At 42.8% G+C, this 23,375-nt stretch overlaps 1 protein-coding gene across 1 annotated transcript in view; it reads left to right on the top strand.

The window, feature by feature from the left end:
* The window catches only part of SPMAP2L (sperm microtubule associated protein 2 like), a 546,678-nt gene that overhangs the window by 255,523 nt on the left and 267,780 nt on the right, over positions 1-23,375 (top strand). The window contains 2 exon segments of the mRNA XM_085643206.1: positions 11,487-11,543; positions 20,398-20,523. Of these exon segments, the coding sequence (XP_085499332.1) occupies positions 11,487-11,543; positions 20,398-20,523 (183 nt within the window).

Genomic DNA, 23,375 nt, shown 5'->3' with positions numbered 1-23,375 from the left:
CATGTGAGAATGAAGTGTGACATTCTCAGTAAAACATGTACATCCAACAAGGGCAGAGACTGACAGTTGATTCCTTTGTGTTCTACTGCAGCTTCCCAGAGTGTTCTAAAGAACAACTAGAGCGCTAACAGTCCTACTTATGACAAACGTATTGCACACCTGAAGCCATCTTGATTGGAATAAAGTGGTAACTCTTAAAACATTTAATTTAAAAAGGAACAAAATGAGGGGGTTATTTAGCCATAGAAAGTATGATTAGTGCTGCAGAAAGAAAAATTAGGGCACATTTTGACTTCTCAAATCCTCTTCTATTTCATAAAAAAATTCTGACATGCAGACTGAAACATGCACTTTGAATACCAGCAGCAGACTTCCCTGTTGAGCAGTAGCTTTACTACAGTGATCGAATGAGCAACTAGAGTGCTAACATTCAGAATTTATGGCAAATGTGTGACACATCTGAATGCCCTCTTGATTGAACCAAAGTAAAAAACTGAAAGTATTTCCTACTGAGGAGACTGCAGTAAATGAGGAAATTAGGAAACTTCATAACAAATAAATCTCCCAAGATGGCCACCAGAGAGAAAAGAGCCCAAATGTAGCCCAAATATCACCCAGATGTAGCCCAAGTATAGCCCAATGACAAAATGTCCCAGAGTGTTCTTAAGAACAACTAGAGCGCTTACTGTCTTACTTATGACAAAAGTATGGCACACCTGAAGCCATCTTGATTGGAATAAACTGGTAACACTTAAAACATTTAATTTAAAAAGGAACACAATGAGGGGGTTCATTTTGCCATAGAAATTATGATTAGTGCTGAAGAAAGAAAAATTAGGGCACATTTTGAGTGACTTCCCAAATCCTCTTCTATTTATTAAAAACTTCTGACATGCAGACTGAAACATGCACTTTTAATACCAGCAGCAGACTTCTGTGGTGAGCAGTAGCTTTACTACAGTGATCTAATGAGCAACTAGAGTGCTAACATTCAGAATTTATGGCAAATGTGTGACATATCTGAATACCTTCTTGATGGAATCAAAGTAAAAAACTGAAAGCATTTCCTACTGAGGAGACTGCAGTAAATGAGGAAATTAGGAAACTTCATAACAAATAAATCTCCCAAGATGGCCACCAGAGACAAAAGAGCCCAAATGCAGCACACATATCACCCTGATGTAGCCCACAATGTAGCCCAATGACAGAAGTGTGCAAAATACTTATTTTTTGTGTATTTGCAGTTTTATAGTGCAGTCTTGTCAGGTATTGGAGTGCTTTACATGAGCATTGGTTACATCACACAAGATCAAATTAATTTTGGTTGTAGACATGGAGAGATTAAGTGATTTGACCAGAATCACAGAATGTTGAGCTGAAGCAGAAACTCCAACCTGGTTCCCCAGTTGCAAAGTCTGCAGCTCTGGAAGTAACACCACATTCTCTCCCCTAAGTGCAACATTTAATCAAGTGGTCAACTGGATAAAAAAACATAAAGATTACAAATAATTTAAAAGTTCTTTGTCGCTATTTGAAAACTCAGAAAATATGTCCTCATTTTAGTTTTTTAGAGCACTAACCATAATTTTGATGCAAATAAGACCCTCTCATATATGTAATTTCTAAACGAAATGCTCTAGGTATTACAGTTTTGATTACATCAAGATGACATCAGGTGTTCCACACTTTTGTATTAAATCTAGAATGTTAGCAATCTAGTTGTTCATTGGGATACTGTTGAGAGGTAGAGGCCAGGGGCACGGACTCTGAAAATTGAAGGCAGGTAGGAGAGTGCAGAGGCAATAATTTGACCACACTGGGCAGGCAGGAAGGGCAGTGGCAGCACAACAGACTATGGAGGGCAGTGGAAAGGGGGGCAGGGGCAACAAACCAACAATCCAGGACTGTCAAGAGAGGCTGTGGCAATATAATAGACCATTGTGGGCAGAAGGAAGAGGCAGTGGTAGTACAACCATACATGCCAACAGACCCGATTCAGCCACTAAACGTCCAATGTTTTTAAGCTCAAATGGGCTTCATTTGATCTGTCTCCTGTCTACAATCTCCTCTTTTTCAATGTAACTCAAAGGGGAAAATCAATACCCCAGTTTTTTTCCAAAATCTCCCTCTTGCCAAGTTCAAAATGTTCGCAAGTATGGTACATTGGATCATGGAAGGCAGGAGGAATTGGGGTAGGGACATGAACTCGGATAACAGAGGACAGGAGGGACATGGAGAGGTGCACCAAACTGACCCTACACGGCAGCCATCAGGGTTTGCAGCAGCACAATACACCACACAGGGCATGCGGGACGGGAGTGCAGCACAACAATCCATAGAAAGCAATAGGGAGGGGACAGGCCCATGCACATGGACAACAGAGAACAGAGGGGAAAGAGGCAATGGTAGCTAGCTGACCATAATGGACAGACAGGAGAGAAAGCTGCAGCATACCAGACCATAAAGGGCAGGTGGGACGGATCAGGGGCATTACAATGGAACAGACAAGCCAGGAGGGAGGGAATAGGGGTCTGCACATGGAAACAGAGGGCTGGGGGCAAGGGGGCAGGGCAGGAGCAGCAAGATGACCATGGAGGTCAGGCAGGATGGGCACTAGAAACAAGACACACCATGGAGAGCAACAGTGAGACTATGATGGCATACACACAGACCATGGACGGAAGGTTGCGAGGGGGTCAGGGGCAGCTAGCTGACCACACAGGGAAGGTGGTAGGGGCCATGGCAGCACAGAAGACCATGCATGGCAAGCGGGAGGGTTAGTGGCAGCACAATGGCTATGATGGGCAAGAAGGAGGGTGCAGGTGCATGCACAAAGGACCATGGAGGATAGAAGGGAGGGTCAGGACCGGGGCACAGACAAGAGAGTTCAGGGGAAGGGGCCCCACAACAGACCGCGCGGGGCAGGCAGGAGGAGCAGTTGCAGCACAACAGACCAGGGAGGGCAGAAGGGTGTGGCAGTAAAATGGACCATAGAAGACAGGAGGAAGGGGATAGGGGCATGGCATGTGGACAGGCAGGGTGGAGGTGGCAGGGACAGGTTACAGTCATCTGACAATGCTAGGCAGGTGGGAGGGGAGTGGCAGCTCAACAGAACACTCAGAGTATATAGGAGTGGCAGGTCCATGGAACATGGTGGGCAAAAAGGATGGAGCAGGGGCATGCACAAAGACATCAGATGGAAGGGGGAAGGAGAATAGGGGCAGCAAGCTAAGCACAGAGGCTAAGCAGGAGGTCAATGATGTGGCATAGAATTGGGCAATGGAGGGCAGGAGGAGTGGACTGGTACATCATGCTAAATGGAGGGCAGTGGCAGCACATCAGACCATGCATGGCAGGAGGGAAGAGGCGAGTCCATGCATTCAGACAACAGAGGATAGGGAGGAGGTGGATGGGGCAGCAAGCTAACTGTTCAGAGAAGGTGGGTATTAGGAACGTTATTGTTTTTAAAATGTGTCTGTGCGAACTACTTAAAATATGAACAAGTATGCAGCATAATCTCCCTTTTATTCAGGAAGAAGAGGACGTTTGTGACTGTGACTCCGGGCTCACTTGGCAGAAACACCCCCTAACCCTCCACCCCCCATCGCAAAATGTAATGCCCGTGAAAAGGGTAGGTGAACGCAGTGTTATATAGAACATAGTCCTGAGAGCACGATTGAAAATGAAAACTAATTATAGTGTATGGTATAAACTATGCACCAAAAAGTGTGATATAAGATGAACCGGGGCGTGAAATATAATATGCAATACATTGTGCGCAATGACAGATTCATTGGAGAGCGCGAGATAGCACAGGCACTAGCGCGTGCTATGTGATATGCGCCTTGAAGTGTAATATGCACAGGGCAGTGTTGTGTAACCTAACTAGCCTCTAAAGTTGTAATATAAAATATGTGCTGGGGAGTGTAACGTTCCATATGCACTGTGACAAAGATCCCAGATTGTAATATGTATGGCATAGCGCTGTGCGTTATACCATAGGCATCGAGAAAGGCACGTTAGATGGGGCAATATAACACGTACGAAGGCAAGTGTGGCATTGCATTCACGGGGTGGTGTTACAATGCACATCCGATACAGAGTGTCATAGCATAGGCACTAGCTGGTGGAATACAACACAGACGTGTGTGGCACTCGGCGGACACTAGTGGGTGTAACACAGCATTGGGCTCAGCCAGGAGCGTGCTGTGACTCTCAAGTGAGGTTCGTCTCCTTTCCAGAGAGTAAAATAAAAAGTATTACACATCCGGTGGTGGATGTGTGTTTTATTAACCGTGAGGGGGGTTTCTTGCATAGTTTTGGTCAAATTGTTGTCAAATCCCCTTTGAATGGCTTGGTGTCCATGTGTATTAAATGTGCCCGTCAATAGCTACCCATGTTTGTATAAATAAACGACAAGGGTTTCTACTTGGAGAGTACCCATCCGCGGGGGCGCCGGGATTAGGCACGGTAGGGCGTCAGACACGTCAGAGCTTCACTAGTGCTGTAAATACATTCCACGTGGATTCATTGTATGCATAGTCGCCTTTTAATGAATATCACGCAAATCATCATGGTGATAGGTACAATGCGGTTTGTCCAGCATGTCCTAGGTGTTTCTATAAATATATTTTTGAAAAAACATAATAAAAAACAAAGTCCGTCCCTGGGGGTTGGGGTCCCCGGGAGCCATAAGTGGCCTGAGGAGGAGGGTAACGCAGCCCCCCTCCTAAAGAATAAAAAAAAAAAAAAAAGGGCCATTCCCCGGGGGTTAGGGTCCCTGGGGCCGATTAAGGCCTTGGGAGGGGAGCAACGCGGCCCCCTTTCAAATGTAAAAAAAATTAGGGGGCAGGCACTGGGGGATGGGGTCCCCAGGGCCAATAAATTAGAAAAAGAAGGGGGGCCACACAGCCCCCTTCATAAAAACATAAAAATAAATAGAAAACCGGCATCGTGCCGGAGGCCACGCCCCCTCCTTGCAGCACTCTGCAAACGTGCTCCCTGGCCAGTTGTAAGTTGGGGAATTAATTCCCCTTCAATACTGAGGGTCCCTGAGGGCCAACTAGCCCAACAGGTATCTCCAGTATGCGCCAGGGAGCTGCGTTGCAGACAGGTGTTCTGAGGCCACGCCCCTTTTTACACCTCTCTGCAACGCAGCTCTGTGGCGCTTACTGGAGGTACCTAGTGGGCTAGTTGGTCCCTAGGTACCCTCAGGATTCAAATGAACTTAATCTCCCAACTAAAAACGGACACAGGGCGTGTTTACACAGTGGTGAAGGGAGGGGACGGGACCTGAGTTAACATGTGCAAACGCGCCCTGTGGCGTGTTTTAAGTTGGGAAAATAATTCCCCTTCAATCCTGAGGGACCCTGGGGGCCAACTAGCCCACCAGGTGCTTCCAGTAAGCGCCACTGCGCTGCGTTGCAGAGAAGTGGTCTAGGCCGGGCCCCTTTTTACATCTCTCTACAATGCAGCTCTGTGGCACTTACTGGAGGTACCTAGTGGTCTAGTTGGACCCTAGGGACCTTCAGGATTCAAGGGGACTTAATCTCCCAACTTAAAACGGCCACAGGGTGTGTTTACACAGTGGGGAAGGGAGGGGACGGGGCCTGCGGTGACGTGTGCAAACACGCCCTGTGGCGCGTTTTAAGAGGTAGTTTTAATCCCCTGCCCTATTATATACTAGGGGCTTACAGAGGAGGTCATGCTAATCACAGGGGGACCCCAACACATAGTGTTCCCTAGTGTATGTAGGTGTTTTCACTGTATTCTGAGTGTCTTTTAACATAGCACTGGCTCTAGGACTGGTTAGTCAGACTCAGTTACCACCAGTATCCATCTGAAAAAGTTGAGGGTACAGGATGATTTTGCAACAAGGCTTCTTTCTGCTTTTCTGTTTGTTCTTTCTGCACGTTATCCTTCTTCCTGCAGTTTTCTTTGTCTTTGAGGACTTCTGTTGCTTCTTTCTGAATTTATTTTTTTTCTTTCTGTGCGTTTTTTCTTCTTTCTTCACATGTCCTATCTCTTTAGGCATAGTTAGAAATTAGCATTTAAAAAACCTTTGAAATTCACTGAAAAAACCATAGGTTTCAGGCACGCTATAGTTAGGAATAAGCATTTAAAAAACCTTAAAAATTCACTGAAAAAACCATAGGTTTCAGGGGCGTTATAGTTAGCTGGACTTTTCACTCGTACAAAACCATTGAAATTCCCCCGTTATAGTTAGTTCAGCTAACTATAACTCGCGCGCCCGCAATGCACTGCTGATGATGTCACATATTACATCACTCATGACATGGTCAGTGACATCACTCATGACATCACTGATGACATCTCAAATGACATCACTGATGACATCATCCTTGTGATAGAGTGGCAGACCTCCTCTCCCCCGAATATAACCTTTGAAAGACACATTGAAAAATAGAAACTAAAATGTTCAAAACAATGGACATACCAATACCAGTTACAACAACCTATTCAGTAATTCTAAGATCCACATACACATCCACTCATTCACCAACAGTCCTATACAGTCACTCATACATGTACTCATTCATCATATGTACTCATACACCTATACATCCTGTTACACAACGCCACTCATCCATAGAGTTACTCACACACATAGTCACTCATGCTAATAAAGAATCAAACATCCATTTACTTGCATATACAGTTATACACACACCACCACACTTACTTCTACAGAAACTTACACATACTTAGTCTTTTAAACAATCACTTATAGAAACACATACTTATTCATACAGGAACTCTTCCAATCTCTCACTCTCACATATACTCACTTATATACACCAACAGTCACATATACTAGTTGTGACTAGATAATGGTCAATAAAACGGGAAGTATTTTCCAATAAGGATCCAATCGAAGAAACAATAGGTCTCCCCGGAGGGTTCCTTGGGTCCTTATGCAGTTTCGGCAAAAGATAGCGTATGGGGATACGAGGATATGGGCACCTAAGATAATTATACTCCTCCCATTCCAATAATCCTCGCTCTCTCCAATCCACAAGCAACTCTCCATATTCCATATTTGATTTAACTATGGCTTTCCTGTTTGAGACACTGTAACAAACTTCATTGGTTAGCTGTCTATAACCTTCCATCAGGTAAGCTTGTTTATCCTGTAACACAACATTGCCGCCTTTATCAGACTGGCGTATTACTATGTTGTTATCCTGTTTTAAGTCCTCTAATGCCCTGATCTGCTCTGGGTTTAAGTTCTTTTTACAAAATGGAGTTTTTTTATGTCGTATCCTCTTAAGATCAGCTAACACACCTCTTTCAAACACATCAATGGCATCACATTCTATTTGTGGCAAAAATACCGATTTAGGCTTGAATCCACTGCCTGGATTTCTATTTATATCAATGTCAAATTCTTGTACATTGCTAGTTATATCACCATTTGTTTCAATTTGCTCATGCTGGGAATCCAAAATTTCAAAATGTCAACATCATCAACATTGAGATTACTCAGAGCAATTGCTTCAGTTTCAAAACCAGTCGACTTACATTTAGTATCAAACCACTTCTTCAGTTTTAGTTTGCGCGAGAAATAAAACAAATCAAATTCTTGTTTGAGCATAATTTAAATTCATAGTAGGGCAAAAGGACAAACCTAATCCCAGAAGTCGAGTTTCTTCCCCCGTCAGTGTCCGTGATGAAAGGTTGACTACAGTCATTTCGGCGCCTGTTTTCCCCTTGTCATCATTCCCACTGGGGTTGTTGTATCTTGTTTTCCTCCATTGTTTGGCTTTCTTATTACTCTGGCTCTTCCTCTGCCTCCTCGCCCTCTCCCTCTCTGTGCACTTTGTTCATGCTGCTGTTCTGTCCTTCCCTGATTCATCATTTGAAATTGCAATAAAAAATGTGGCTTCTTTTGTTGAACTTGATTAAGAGCCGAGATAGGTGCATCAGAAAGATTGCCATCCGAAATATCACTTTCTGATACCTCAATACTTCTCGGTACCACACTGGGATTAATTGGTACACTTCCTCCTTTTTCAAACAGGTGAACGTATTTCCTGTGAAAAGTTAAGGTACGACCTGCTTGATAATCTTTGTAATCCCTGAGGAATTTACGTTGTTTTTTGGCTGTAATGTCCTCTTCTAATTTCTCCATTTTGATAGCCAAATCTTTCATAAATGCATCAATTGCCTCTTGTGTTGTTAATGTAGCCAATGTTACAAGTAATGAATCTATCTCTGCCAACAACTTACTGCGATCCCTTAACGCATAATTTACCAAGATTTGCAGCATAGTTATTGAGCAGGCATTCAAATTGTTGGACCACTCTTCCAACATTTCTGGATCGGGTCCTCATACGTTGGTATGGTGAAGATGCGTAGGCCACGAGGTACACGTGCCACTTCTATGTACCTCTGTAATGACTCCGCTTCCCACCATTTGGCGAGTTCTTTTCTATGAAGTTTCTCAAGTTGATTAAATAATGATTGTATTTTAATTTCCTCCGTTATTGTAGTACGTGTATTCAAAATATTGCCACTGTCATCTGATATTGCAAAAAATAATTTGTCTGCTGTATTTTTGAGTTTAGCCTCCAAAGCTGCAGCCATATCGATGGTGATTTGATTATCCTCCTATTCTTGGCAAACGTTTGATAGTATAACCATAGATGACTTCAATAAAGATTTAACATATGTTGATTCGCAATTTGACAAAGTAAAATCATGTACTTTAATCCCAAATCCACATTTATCATCAAAGTGCCACTGTTGTCAACTTCAATATCCACAAAGCATAAAGCATTTAAAGAATTCACCAGCCTTCTTATTTTTTCATTGTGGTCATTGTTGTTGTTGTAATTATATTGTAAATCATATAATTGTTATGTGCAGCGCGTTCAGATTTGTCCGTTCCACCGCACAGCCACTCGCAGCAAATGAAAATTCAGTACTTGTATTATGCGAATCAACATTAGTGTCCAAAAAATGCAGGATACAAGAGTTTTTAAGCTTTTTACCGCACTTCCAATGCCGTCATGAAGAATCGTCCATCCCCTTTTCCTTTACGGCTCCCTTCACTTCCTGACGCGCTGGGAGCAGTTCGGCAAAACAAAACCCGGACCGGAGTCGCGTCCCGCGCTCGCCAGCAACCACCGCGTTTTCCAACAACGAGGTATGCCGGACCCTCGGGACGCAGAGCTTCCGCCCAGTTTACCGCTCGCCTTACCGATCACCAGCAGATATTGTAGGTATGCCGGTATTCTTCCGTCGTTACCATAAACATACAGCGGTTTTGATTTTCTTGGAACAAGATATATTGACCCACTGGGGCTAAACTGTGTTTTGTTTTGCTTTTTATTCACAAGTACAGATGTTTATAAGCATTATCAATGAATATTTGACAGTACTAAAATGGCCGACATGGTTTTGAGTGAAACTCAATGTAGAATACATTTGTCCTTTCACTATGTTTATTGCACTAAAGAAATAAAAAAGATACTGTTACTGCGTGACCCTCAGCGTGACCAAGGCAAAAGCTGAAACTCGTTGCTGGTGCAGTCAGTATTATTTGCACTGCATTTCCAAGGTGTCCTGGCATTTTTTTGCAAATAACGAAAATTGGGTGTTACATATTGCAGGGTGCCGATACCCTGAGCAAGGACCGCCCTAACAGACAGCCTCTACCAATATCGGGATCTGTACACATATATATATTCACTGAAAAAACCATAGGTTTCACACACGTTATAGTTAGGAATTAGCATTTAAAAAACCTTGCAAATTCACTTAAAAAACCATAGGTTTCACACATGTTATAGTTAGGTGGATATTTCACTCGTAAAAAACCAATGAAATTCCCCCGTTATAGTTATTTGAGATAACTATGGTTTTTTCAGTGAATTTGTACGTTTTTTTAAATGCTAAGTTATGTATGTATTATAATTTTTTTTATATATTTTTTTTCAATAAACTACGTATTAAATTTTTTTTTTCAATGTTTTTTCACCGTGCGCGCACCGTGCGCGCACCTCCGCGATTTTTTTTAACAAAAAATTTAAATGTTTTTTTCTGCCTTCGGGGTCCTTCAGGGACCCCCTGACCAAGGCTAGGGGGTCAGGAACTCTCTACCCTGCCCCCTTTTCATGTTCGCCACCTTCCTTTTCCACTCTCGCACTGAAAACAAACAAAATGGCGGCCGACACTTCCTGATTTCGACCGATTCGAACGTTGACTGACATGTAACAACCAATCAGAATTACGCTCGCGCACGTTAGGGTGTGCGCACGGTGCGCACACGGTGCGCGCACGGTGCGTGGCTATAGATATGTATGTGCTTTTAACTGCAATTTTCTCAGGAACTACTGAACAGATTGACACCATATATGCAAAAGGCACATGCCTGACCTGAGGACTACCTTTCAAGTAATTCTGTTCAGCCGTTCGGGCTGTACCTTCGACTAAAGGTCCTATGGGAAAATGCATGACTTTCAGGGTAGGAGCTGAGTGGAGCGCCCCATTAGTTTTGAAAATTTCGCGAGGATTCGGCAACCGGCGCCAAAGTTATTCAAAATAGAATTTTCAGATTTCCTATGGAAACTCGGTCCTAACTATAACTATCTAATGGCGACCGCCAGTAGATAATATATATATATATATTATGAAAAAGAAAGGTGGAGAACGTGAAAAAGGGGCAGGGTAGAGAGTTTCCTGACCCCCTAGCCTTTGTCAGGGGGTCCCTGAAGGACCCCGAAGGATGAAAAAAACATTTTTTTTTTTCAAAAAACACGGGGTGCGCGCACGGTGCGCGCACGGTGAAAAACCTTAAAAAAAAAAAAACATTTTAAATGAGCCATTCAATATTACAGGATACAGTCAATCTATAACTATATACATAGGTAGCTTATTGTAAAATAAATATATAAAAAATATAATAATACATACATAACTTAGCATTTAAAAAACCTTACAAATTCACTTAAAAAACCATAGGTTTCACACATGTTATAGTTAGCTGGACATTTCACTCGTAAAAAACCATTGAAATTCCCCCGTTATAGTTAGTTCAGATAACTATAACTCGCGCGACCGCCACTCTATCACAAGGATGATGTCATCAGTGATGTCATGACTGATGCCACTGACCATGTCATGAGTGATGTAATATGTGACGTCATGAGCAGTGGATTGCGGGCGCGCGAGTTATAGTTATCTGAACTAACTATAACGGGGGAATTTCAATGGATTTTTACGAGTGAAATGTCCAGCTAACTATAACATGTGTGAAACCTATGGTTTTTTAAGTGAATATAGTTTTAGTGTTGAAATGAATTTACTATATTGATCTGAATGTAACACACACATTAACTAAATTAAATCACGCACTGAATATAATTGTCACATATGAACATTTAAATGCATGTCCATAACACGTAAATGATGGAGCCTAAATCATGCTGCTCCAATACTAAAATCTATATTTTTCTTTTCAGAATCTTACAACTAGCAATGCCTAAAAAGGACAAAAGAGAGTGGGCCACAAGTTTTACGTAAGACAGTTCATCACTTGTTATGCAGCAAATATTGAACCATTGTGTTTGACAGCTGTTCTGTGCAGTTTAAATAGTGTATTTAAAAAAAAATCTCGCTGAATTCTTGTTTATCTACCATGTGTATGGCTTTTCCTCGTTGCTGAGAAGGAATACTTCTGGACAGAGATTTGAAAGTTACAAAATCACAGAACAAACTTAAATATAACAGTGTTTCTTTTCTTCTCATCAATATCCTGATTGCGAGTTGCAGTGTACTAGGGCCAAGATGAAACCATATGCCATTTTACCTCCCTAGTATAGAGTGCAGTTTCGAGTTGAAACACATGGAATGGGTAGGCGATTACTGTGTGGGACTAATTTTCCAGTCATATTACTACATGAAATTCGCCATTGCATAGAGTTTTAATACATACACTTACCACCTTCTTCGAGTCGTTGGTAAATGTATGTGCAGGGCTGTGGGTGAGGTGGCAAATGAGAGTATAAGGGAGGGAAGCAGCTTTTTTTCTAGCAGGGAAACATAGCGTGCTTGCCCTGTAAGGAAATTAAAATGCAAAATGGGGCTCGGCTGCTAATGCAGTCGAAGCCTCCTGCAATTTTTCCACCCAGAATAACTGGCCGGAAATATTAGATCAGGTTCTCCAATGTGAAAAAACCTAACAACTCATATGGAGCAATATCAATTCACAATATCATGCTTTCATTTTACTCTACTCAATTTATAATCAGTGCCTAAGTTTGTAAGCAGCCACCAATGAAGTGTTGGTTACATTCCTTACTACATTGATAGATTTTTCTTTTTTTATTGAAATATTTTTAGTTCCATTTTCATAACAAACAATACACCCGGTCGTTTGTTCTGAACATACAGTCTACATATGAAAGTGCACAAGACCCTTCCCCCCCAAGCCCCAACAACTACTCCACAGTTATCGAGTCAATTACTGTATCACATTTGTGTTAATGATCCAGTCCATGGTAAGATCACCATTTCCTCTAAACGTTCTCATATTTACGGGGACACCGCCAAGTCGTATATATAGTTTTCACCATTTTGGCATACCAGTCCATGCTGCATGTCCAAGCTGTTATTGATGGGGCTACAGTAAACAACCACTGCTTAGCTATATCATGTTTAGCCACCAGCATGCCCAACCCCACCAGTATCCTGTCCCCTCAGGGACCTCCCACCCTCCATTTTGCCCAACTACACCTATCTAGGGAGCACTACAATATGCATCACCACTACCTGGGCTTAAGTGGATATAACACTGTTCCAATAGGCCAGGAGGAGTGGAAAAGATCACACCATGTGGAAAAAGTCACCACTGGGATCACAGCACCTACTGCAGTCTGGGAAGGTGCGAGCTTCCGCCCTCCACAACCGGCAAGGCCTCAAGTAAGTCTGGTGAAGACCTTTGAACTGAACGAGCCGGAGCTGCGTCGAGATCGCCAGGTTGTGGAAGGCCATGCATGCATCCCTCCAATTGGCTTTGTCCAAGGCTTCCACTCACCCCACCCACTTCTCCCGCAGTAGTCCCATCAGGGGGAGAAATTGTTTACAATGCACGTGTTACAATGCGTGCCATTACAACTCAATTTTTACAGCACAAAATCCATTACAACTCATGTCATTACAACGCATTCCCCGAGGTAATGCCATGGCGGACTTAGAATAGTAATTTGCATTGTAATGGATTATGCGTTGTAATGGTTTGCATTGTAATGACATGCGTTGTAATAGATTTTGTGTTGTAAAACATTTGGAGTAATGGCACGCGTTGTAAATGCATGCGTTGTAATGTGTCCTATTTCCCATCAGGGCCGGGGAATGCACCACCAGGTTTTGTAAATTAGAGAGATGCCCCCCTTCATCACTAGGCCCATAAGCAGGCCGCCCTTGAGAGGACTATAGCTCTCCTTTGTAGTCAAGAAGTGCATGCCGAAATTGGAGGCATGTGGAATTCCGCACGAAGGTCCTGAAAGGACCTAAGGTGATCACATTCTCAAACATCTCCCAGTTGAGAGATTCCTATATGGTCCCACACCTGAAAGCCCTCTAGAGACGCTACCTGTGATAGACAACAGCCATCATACAAGGGGGTCACAAGTGTGAGCCTATGGTCACACCCCACCCACTTCAGCACAGCCCTCCACACCCGTAAGACCACCTGAGTCGTTTCTGGAAGGGAATTCAGGATGGGCGCCCCATACAGGATTCCCACCACCCAGTTGAGGCCGAGGAGGGATAATTCTCCCTGTTATGTAGAGTACCCCAACCTCCATGGAGCAATTCATTTATGACCAATATTGGGCCGCCCAGTAATAGAGGTGGTTATCGGCCATGGCCAACCCACCCTCATACACAGATTGGATGCACTTGCCAAAAGCTACCCTCGGGGATTTGTGTGCCCAAATGAGTCTACGTGCCATGGCTACCAGGGGCATAAACAAAGAATGCAGAATCAGGAGGGAGCAATTCTGGAGGTCATCATTTTAAAAAGGGCTTTTATACCCATAATATTTAGTGTGAGTTTGTACCACTGAGACATGTCTTCACATGCTCTCTTCACCAAGGGGCTAAGATTAAGACTCAAGGTAAACCCTGATTCCCAAGAAATACATTTATTTTCATTTCTTTCAACAAATTATTATTTTCAAAATAAGGTAATATCAACTACCAAGATAAGGTGCTTCTACCTTACCTTACCATAATGAAAAGTGATACAGTGAATAAAATAGTGTGCAAGTGCTATATACAATACTATATATATGTGACTAACAGGGATAGTGTAATGTTATTTATGACATTCGCAAAGTTAGAGTCACAATCCACAAACGCTCCATATTTGTGAATTAGCAATGATTCGGGATCACTGATTTCATGAGTGCTTGAAGGGACTGAATGCAGTGAAGAATCTATGTTGTGGTGCGTTTACAGAGGAGATGCTGAACGGCACTAGCAAGTACATGGTAATTGACTGCCCAAGATATTGTATTTCCACAATTAAGTAATTAGGAATGAGTGCCACAATGCTACTCATGTTTATATTTAGTTGTGGTCACAAGGAGTCCCTTGCACGACCTCATTTGTCCGATAGGGATGTGAAGCCGGATTACTGCTTTTTCTCTCACATTGTTTTCAGGATTTTCCACTGCAACCTTTTTTAATTTCTTAAAAAGTAAGATGTAGAATTACACTATCTTCTCTCCCCTTTTTTAACACATAAATCGTCAGCCTGAACTTCCTGGTTGCTATTGGTGTTTCCAACTAGTCTTTGAAAAATAAGTGCCGTAGTGGTTCGTAATCGTATGAGGTTACCTTTTTATAAAGGATGGGTAACTCTTCTCCTCTGGCAATAGCCCTGATGCTTTAGAAATGTCTGGTTAATGCATTTTCCATGCATTCTGGACCTCCTATGGGCTTTTGATGTTATGTCTTCTGAATTATTACAAATTTATTCCGTTAACAATTCAGCGAATGGTAAATTCCTTGACCGCTTTTAACCAGACCTGTATCATTTTAGGAAGTGGAAATCGGGATAGTTTATAATTTTATAGTATTTTTATTTTTGATTCATTGACATTATGTAAGATCATAACATTGAATTTTCTCTTGTCAGAGATTGTTATTTTAAAGAGCAGGCCAGATGATGTACCCATTGAGATAGACACTCCCTTGGACTATATATGACTGTTGCTTCAGTCCTTCTGGTATATCGTCTACTCCCTATTTCAAAATACACCAGTCTTGGAATACTACATCTTGGATACTTACACGTGATTCTTTCTTTTCTTTAGGTGTCTCATTCAATCTTTTTTTACTGATGATGACCCTTTTCTTATTCATTTGGCATTTTGGGTCAAAACGTCATCAATTTACAAATGTGGACTGTTTATAATTTGATTGTTGATTGCAACCCTAGTAATATGAATGTCATAAATAATATCACACAATCCCTGTCAGTCACATGTTTATAGCATTGTATATAGCACTAGCACACTATTTTTTTCACTTTATCACTTTTCACTGCACCATCACCAAATAGGAGCACCTTATCTTGGTAGTTGATATTACCCTATTTTGGAAATAATAATTTGTTAATTTGTAGAAATGAAGATAAATACATTAAATGGACGCTAAGTGGCTTAGCGCTACCTTGTAAATATGGAAAATGGCACTATGCCACCGGAGTGTCAAAAACGTGACTCTCCGTCGGCGATAGGGGCTTGAAAATATGCCCCACTATTTATGACTTTTCAACCACACCGGTCATTCAAAGGGGAGTTGAGGCTGGGATCGAGGATTTTAGAACAGGTCAAGGTCTTTGATTACATATATCAGGTGCTCCTGCTGCCGATGTTTTCTATCAGGAAACCATACTTTTCAACCAGCCTCACAAGGATTACCATAACTCTGCTAATAAGCGTGCAAAGGTTCCTGTGTCCATAAGGGCTTATTGTTGCTGATGTGTTTATGGTGATATTTGGTGATTTATTTACTACTGGTAATATTTGGTGATTTGTGTGTTTTGTCTCTAAGCAAACTGCTGCATTTCATGCACTGATGTTGTAATGTATGTCGCTTTGATTCTCGCATTGTCAGGATAATGAGTACTACCTCAGGATTTGCATAGTGTGCACTGTATTTATGATTCATCTCATCTTGGTTTTATGTTATGTATAATATACTATATATTTTTTATATTATCTTTTGTGGGGTCTCTCTTGTGGTGTTTTCCTTATGTTTCTGTGTGAGTGTGTTGTGCAAATTCTTTACACATTGCCTCTGATGATAAGCCTGCCTGCTCTGCACCAAGCTACTAGAGGGTGAGTGCACGTTATCTTTTTTTGTGTAACTTACTTGCCCTGACTAGAGTGGTGGGCTCTGCCTGGCTTAGGTGCATACCTGAGCCAACCAGAAACCTAATTTCTAACATGTGGGCTTTCGTGGCTCCAAAGCAATTACACTTCTCCTGAGTTCGAGCAAAGCCCTATCTCTGATGGCTTAAAGTGGCACTGGACATCAGAGTTTAGGCTGTTTGGAGTTCCTGGCACTACAGGCACACTTATCTGATGCATAGAGGGCCTTCTGCATAGTGCCGGGAAGCCGTGGGCTAAACAAAAAAGAGTGAAGAAGTATCCTGTCCACCAAAATGATGGTCTTCCCATTTTATTCATGGTCAGGAGAAGTATTAGCTTTATGCTGACTGAATCCCCTTTGGCTCTATTGATAGAAAGCTTACTTGGTGGCCTGACAGAGTAGGGCCCATCAGTGGAAGTGTGACGGACGTTACACCCCGACCCTAATTAGGTTTAGACAGTGTGATAACCTTTTTTCCATTCATCAATGATAGGTAAAACTGGTGGTGAGGAAGAGAAAAACAAATAACCCCCACATCCAGCGAAAAAGGTGCTCTGGTGTTGGGAGTAATTTGTGTTTTTTGCTTTTCAATGACAAACCTCCAGTTTGAGAATTTGTCTTTGAAAACCAAAAACTTTGTTCAAGTTTGGTGGATGGCCATCAAAACTGACGCCAGCTGTCAAGCACATTTTTTGTACGCTGTCAGGAAGCTCCATGGTGGTGGTGCCAGCCAAGGTACAGAGATCACCCACCATTGGCCAGTGATGATATCTAAATTTGGGGAATGGTAGCCTCTCAGAGTGGCAGGCATAATGTTCCCAGGCCCCCTGACTGACGGACTACCACCTGCCAAACTCGAAATCGTTTTTTTCTAAACCTTTTTTTATGGTGATTTTATAGCAAGTGTAAATTTCGTACGTCAGTAAGGACCCACCATAGGATGGTGTACATTTACCGCCTTTATTTATACACAAGTGTCGTCAATTGGCTAACCATCAACACACTTCCCCTGCCCTTTTCCCTTCCTCAAACCTCCCTTGGTATCACCTGGAGAGCAGCATTACATAGGCTATAAATTGGTCTCATAGCGGTCCAGGCTTGTTGAAGCCAATCACGCATATAACCGTTGTCAGATATCTGTATGTCAGGTTAGCAGCGGTCTATTGGGGTATTGTCATTCTACTACAGCACACTTCTGCTCCGGGTATTGGGTCCTATTTGGGTGAGTCTGAATTATGAGGTTGTTGTGAATGGGTTTTCTAGTGTGTGTCATGGGGTATCTTAGGATGGGCTTCCACTGCTATCATTCAAGTGGGTCTGATCATTGATCCTGTCTGCTTGAAACCTGTGGGCCACTTCCTCCCAGCTATCGGAAATTGATTTTTAATGGAGGCCCCTTCGTTCCTCCCTGCAGAGTGCAGTGCTTTCCTTATCAGCCCAATGTATAACTACTTTTCTCCAGGCCTGTACTGTGGGTGTGGGGTTCAGATGCTTTCGAATTCCTAGTAATGGCTATCTTTGCTAATTGCAACGCTAGGTCCATAAATGTAGTGCCCACTTTGTTGTTCTCGGAGCGTGTGTGCATGCCCAGGAAACAAAACACATGGTTCCTTCCCACAGCATATCTAACATCTGCCACAACTGCCTGCCAGGTGTGGGGCATCCCAAAGCATATGTTGGAGGTCAGCATCTGCGTTCTTACACTTGGGGCATTCTGCAAGGGTGGAGGGCTAAAGGTAAGGTCTTTGCAAAATATTGAAATCTATATATTTGAATCCTTAATTGCAGGATACCTTCTTTGGCTATTCAAGGACCCCTTGCCATTCTTGTAGTTGAATGCTCGACCAGTTAATTCTTCCCATTTGTTTCTCAGTGGTTGAGGACAAACACCTGCATTCTAAGATGGCCTTATATAACCAGGACACCATCTTGTGAGCTTTCCCATATTGTATAGAATGGTTGAATGAGTGCGTGCTTCGGGGGCTGTGCTGCGCCAAATTCCCCACTGTCATCGAAGAGTATGTAGCATTCTGTTGTGAAGCGAGAACTGACCACCGGGTAGTTCCCAGTCTTGCTCTAGTGTGTGGAATGGATTGACACTATTGTTACGGAAAAGGTGGCCAACAATGCCTAGTTCCCTCACGTCTCTGTGCCTGAGGTCAAGTTGTGCAATGTGTCTCTGGGCTATTGGGAGATCCATCAAAGGGATTGCTGGTGCATTAAGTCTTGTGCACTTTGTATAGTCAATGCTGCATTGCAGGTGTATTTTAGCCATTTGGACCAGTACTGGACTATTCTTGGTTGCTTCTGCAGGGCCCAGCAGCGAGGCTTGCACTGCCCCTTTCTGCAGCTGAGCAGACGTGAACCCTGTTTCATGTAATTGCTGATCCTCTAACCTTAATATCACCATTGGAGTTGAGCTGCTAAGAGATAATCTCCAAAATCCAGCATTCCCATGACACCCCTTCTGTGTGCAATCTCTGTTTGTCTAACACCGCTCGTCATCTGCCAGTGCCCCAAATCGATGAACCAATTAGGGCGTGGATGAGCAGTTTGAATTGGCAACACCTGGACATGGGTAGCAAGTGCAGCTCTCTGAGGAGGGGGTGGTGTGTGCGCTGCGTGGAATGCTGAGAATGAGTCTGGCGGCGACGTTCTGTGTAGTCTGGAGTCTTTGTATGAGTTGATAGACACTTATACATGTATATGTATTTGTGCACTCAACAATGAAATCCCCCGCATGCACACTCTCAAACCCTCACTAGTAAAATGACTCTCTGGCTGTGACGCCTGAACCCTCTTCTCGTGACATCAGCCATGGCAGCTCCGAATAGGGCGTGTCTGCCAGTGAGGGCCCATTAAGAATCACTGCATCATGCTGATCTCCTTCAGGGAAGACCTGAGTTCATCCACCTACATCTGGTTAAAAGCAGACAGCCAATCTGCAAGCAGTTTACAGAAAGGTGTGTAGTGATTGGTCAATGGTTGAAGGCCATGTTATGCCAGTTCCCACATGCACGTGTGATTCAATGCTGCATCTTTGGCTGGGGATGCTGCATAAGTGCACAGAACTCTGCCAGAGAGCCAAGTGCTGCGTTAAAGCCCTCTCTCTGTTCTCAGGCAAAGCTCTGAATGCTCTAGCAACCTCGTAAAGCCTAAACAATGGTTTTATATTTTACTGCTTATCCTACACATGTGCTGTTTACTGTGACTGCTGCCTGGTACTAATAGAGCAGCCGCGGTCCGTGCAGGTAACAGTAGGGCAGAGTGAGGAGGGATTTCGAGGGACGATGCAGAGGGAAAATGTATTATTTATTTCATTTTCCCTCTGCAGCGTCCCTCGAAATCTCCCCTTACTAGGCCTCACCACCCCACCGCACTTACATGCACGGACTGCGGCTGCAATGGAGTGAGTTCATGCGTCTGGCATCTAGTCATTCTGATGAAACTGTGCCCTCATTCCCGAGTGGACAAGCTGCCTCTCTGATGGCACAAAATGCTTCTTCAGAAGGCTGGCATGATTCCAGGTGAGACTTTCAAGTAGTGGTGAGTACCATCTGCCTGCTCATAATCCTTGATATTCTTGTAGTTGAGGGTCATCTGTGGGCTTCCACATACAGATTAGAGATCCTTGGCAACACGGTATTTCTTGAGTGTACATCTTAGGTTTTGAGATAAAAGTTCTTGCAGCGCAGCCGAGATCTGTTCTCAGGTAGGAATAGTCGGAGTAAACTATCTAGAAGTTTAGGAAGGTGAGTCCTGTATGTCCGGTTGGTGACAATGTAAATTGATCCCGGGGGAGTTCTGCTGAGTCCCAATCCATCTCTATGCCTGGAGAGTTCTAGTTAAGTTTGACTGAAATTGAAAAAACAGTTAAATTGACTGTATTAAGGAGCGGTCAATGCATGAAAATCAACCATCAAAGTATCTGTTTATGTCTGAACATAAGTGTGCTTTTTTACAATTCAAATTTCTTTTCTCCTTTAGAAAACTAGTCTGGGGGAACCAAGACACAATTTGGCCTCACTCTTTTTCTGCTCTCTCTACGACACAATCAAAGAGAATAATTAGTCTGGCGAAACCAAAGAAAGTTTTTCATCCCCAACCACAAAGGTGAAGATTGAATTTTTTCATACTTTCTATTATTTAAAATATATATTATATCTGTCTTGCATATTGTAGTACTAAACAGAACAGCAAATGAAAACAAAAAGAATATTCCCGAGGCTGCTGGTGGTCAAAACATTATGGTTATTGTCTGATCCACAAAAAAATGTTAAAGGGTTTACAATACATTTGAGGGGTTATTAGCGCTGGATCTTTGCTTTTTTGACATTTATTACTTGTTTGTACCCTGATCAGATCCTTTATTTTATGCATTCATGCTGATTATACTTAAAATGTTACATCTGAAGCCCAACAGAACTTCTCTATTTTTTAATTTCGTTTAATTATTTTTGGACTCCGGTCTTGGCTTACAGTTGCTTCACAGACACCTGAGATTTTCAAATGCGCTCTTATGTATTCTGGGTGTTGATTTTGTGTGGTGTTCAAAGTGATGCAAATTAACTTGAATTTCATTCTGGCTTCTAGAGTATGCCAGTAGAAATATTTAGTACTGGTGATACGTTGTCATACTTTCTGTTTTCAAGATCAGCCCTGTCGCTAAATGTAGAACTGATTTCATTAGCATTAAGTAGGTGCTGAAATTAGGATAGAGAATGAAGTTTTCATGGTCAATTTCAACAAGGGGAATGACCTACACCGCAGGGAGGAAATCCTTAGGACGCAGGAGGGGTGTGAACTACATATCGAGTGGAGGGAGACTATTGCAGATAACTAGCATGGGCATTTATTTTTGATAAATGGATATTGATCCACAAACGTAGTGATTTTACTTCCTCTACCAGGAAAGAACTGAAATTGTCTGTGTAGATCTCAGATAGCCAGTCTGTTTTGAACCTGAGCTTGTTGGATCACTTCGGTTTTCTGTGTGTTTAGCTAAAGGAAATGTACATACATACATTAGTGCTAGTTTGCTCAGCAGTTTTTAGCAGTGTAAATATCTTGAGGAGATGTTCTTTGTAAGAATGTTTTGATGTTGTGTGTATGTTGGCGAATTGTCACTCCTGCTTCTCCCATCATGACTACTTACTGGCCCAAGATACTGGGCCTTCTGTTTTGAGGTGCCCCTGGGACATGTACAGTGATTTTATTTAGGAACTCTAGACCTTACTCACTGACACTTTTCAGCTGATGTGCACATTAGGATGTATTACTGGGCTCACCATAAGGCACATTGCCTAACAATGGTCTTCGACTGAGGTGTTCTTCAGGACATTTTCCTGGACCATGCCAGTTGCGCCATTATAGCCCTTTTCCTCACGGTCATGCCTTAGAGGCACCTTACAAAGTTTTTTTGCTGGGGGATATCCCTCTCACGGATACTCTGAGGCCTTCCTTATTCCGCAAGGCTTTTCTTGCTTCCTTCAATGAGACCCAGTGAGATCTATACATTGTGGACTTTCCCAATGTATCCTATAGGGCATTGTGTAGCTTTCATGGGCTTTTCTTTTTCTCTGGGGCCTCCTACCCAGGAATAGTTTTCCGGCCTTTTTCCGGAATACCCCATTATCTTTGTCCCGTGTTTTCCACAGGTCCTTCCCACATTATGTACCCACAATGCCATGGATATCTTGCTGGGCCTCTTACTTGATGGACATGTACCCTCTGTCTGCCCTGGGGTGTCTTCTAGAATCATGTGCAGAGCCCTGACTATATGCCCTGTGGTGCTCCTGGGCATTATTACAACTGCTGGGAATCAGAGAACTGGGTTGTGTCTGATGCTTTTCTGAATTAATCTTGGCACCCATAGGGACTTTTTAAAGTTTTGGTTTATACAAGAACTTTACACAGTTTCTGAAAGTTGTGCAGGGATCTCCTGAAATGATTTTTTAAAATGTATCCTTCTTTTCTTTTCCTATGGTACCATGTGCTGTGACAATGTGCTGGTATTTTGTTAACCCAGGCTTTTCAGGTTTCTTTGGGATCTTTAAGGCACCAACTGGTATGTATCATAGAATTGGAAAAGGGTTGGTAGGCTGGGGAGAACCTTGAGAAGCATTATGTTTGGCTCCCTCATTACCCTTGCATAGAGTTTATACTGGTCTCTTTCTGTAATATTGATGTTTAATATTGTCTGCAAGGCTATTCACAACTCTTCCTCTTTCAGCACTTTTGGTTTTTTTTATCTCTAAAAAGGATTTCTTTGGACACCTCTCGCTCCACATTTACTCCTGTCCTACTTTGTGCTGTGGGCCACCATCTGCAGTCAGATCACCTGAGAAAATGTAGTAGCAGCATTATTCCCCCCCTTCAAGGGACACCTCCCTCAGCCACTTCCTAGACACTTCCTTTTGATTTGCAGAGTACTTTTAGTGGAACCATGTGTGCCTTATCCATTGAGCCAGTCTTAAGCCCCCTGTGACCAGCCAGCTAAAACTGGAACAGTCTTTCAACACCCACTGAACTGAACAGAGCAACAGACTCTCCAAAGCCATCAAGAATTTCTACAGTTGGATCACCTCCTGTGCCAACTCCCTAGCCCCCCTCAAGCAAAAAAATACAACAATATCCAGACCGCATGACAGTTGGTACATGGAGGTACTCAGATTGATGAAATTCCGCTGCAGAGAACTGGGTGTAAATGGAGAATGAGCCAAGACAATGCAGACTGGAGCACATTCAAATCCACCCTGAGACTCTACTGCCAAATTATCCGATCCACCAAACGGGCTGCTCTGGTGAACCACATCAATGCCAGCAGCAACAGAAGCAAAGAAATCCTTGCCATTGTGAAAGATTTCACCTCACCATCAGTCACCTCCAACTTGATCACTGCCTCGCAGGAACTCTGCGACATTCTCTCTCAATTCTTCAGCAACAAAATCACTGCCATTTACAGC

The sequence above is a fragment of the Triturus cristatus genome, chromosome 2_2 (genome assembly GCF_964204655.1).
Source record: "Triturus cristatus chromosome 2_2, aTriCri1.1, whole genome shotgun sequence".
Taxonomy (NCBI): Eukaryota; Metazoa; Chordata; class Amphibia; order Caudata; family Salamandridae; genus Triturus; species Triturus cristatus.
The sequence above is the reverse complement of the archived record's forward strand: the minus strand, read 5'-3'. Positions and strand labels throughout refer to the sequence as shown.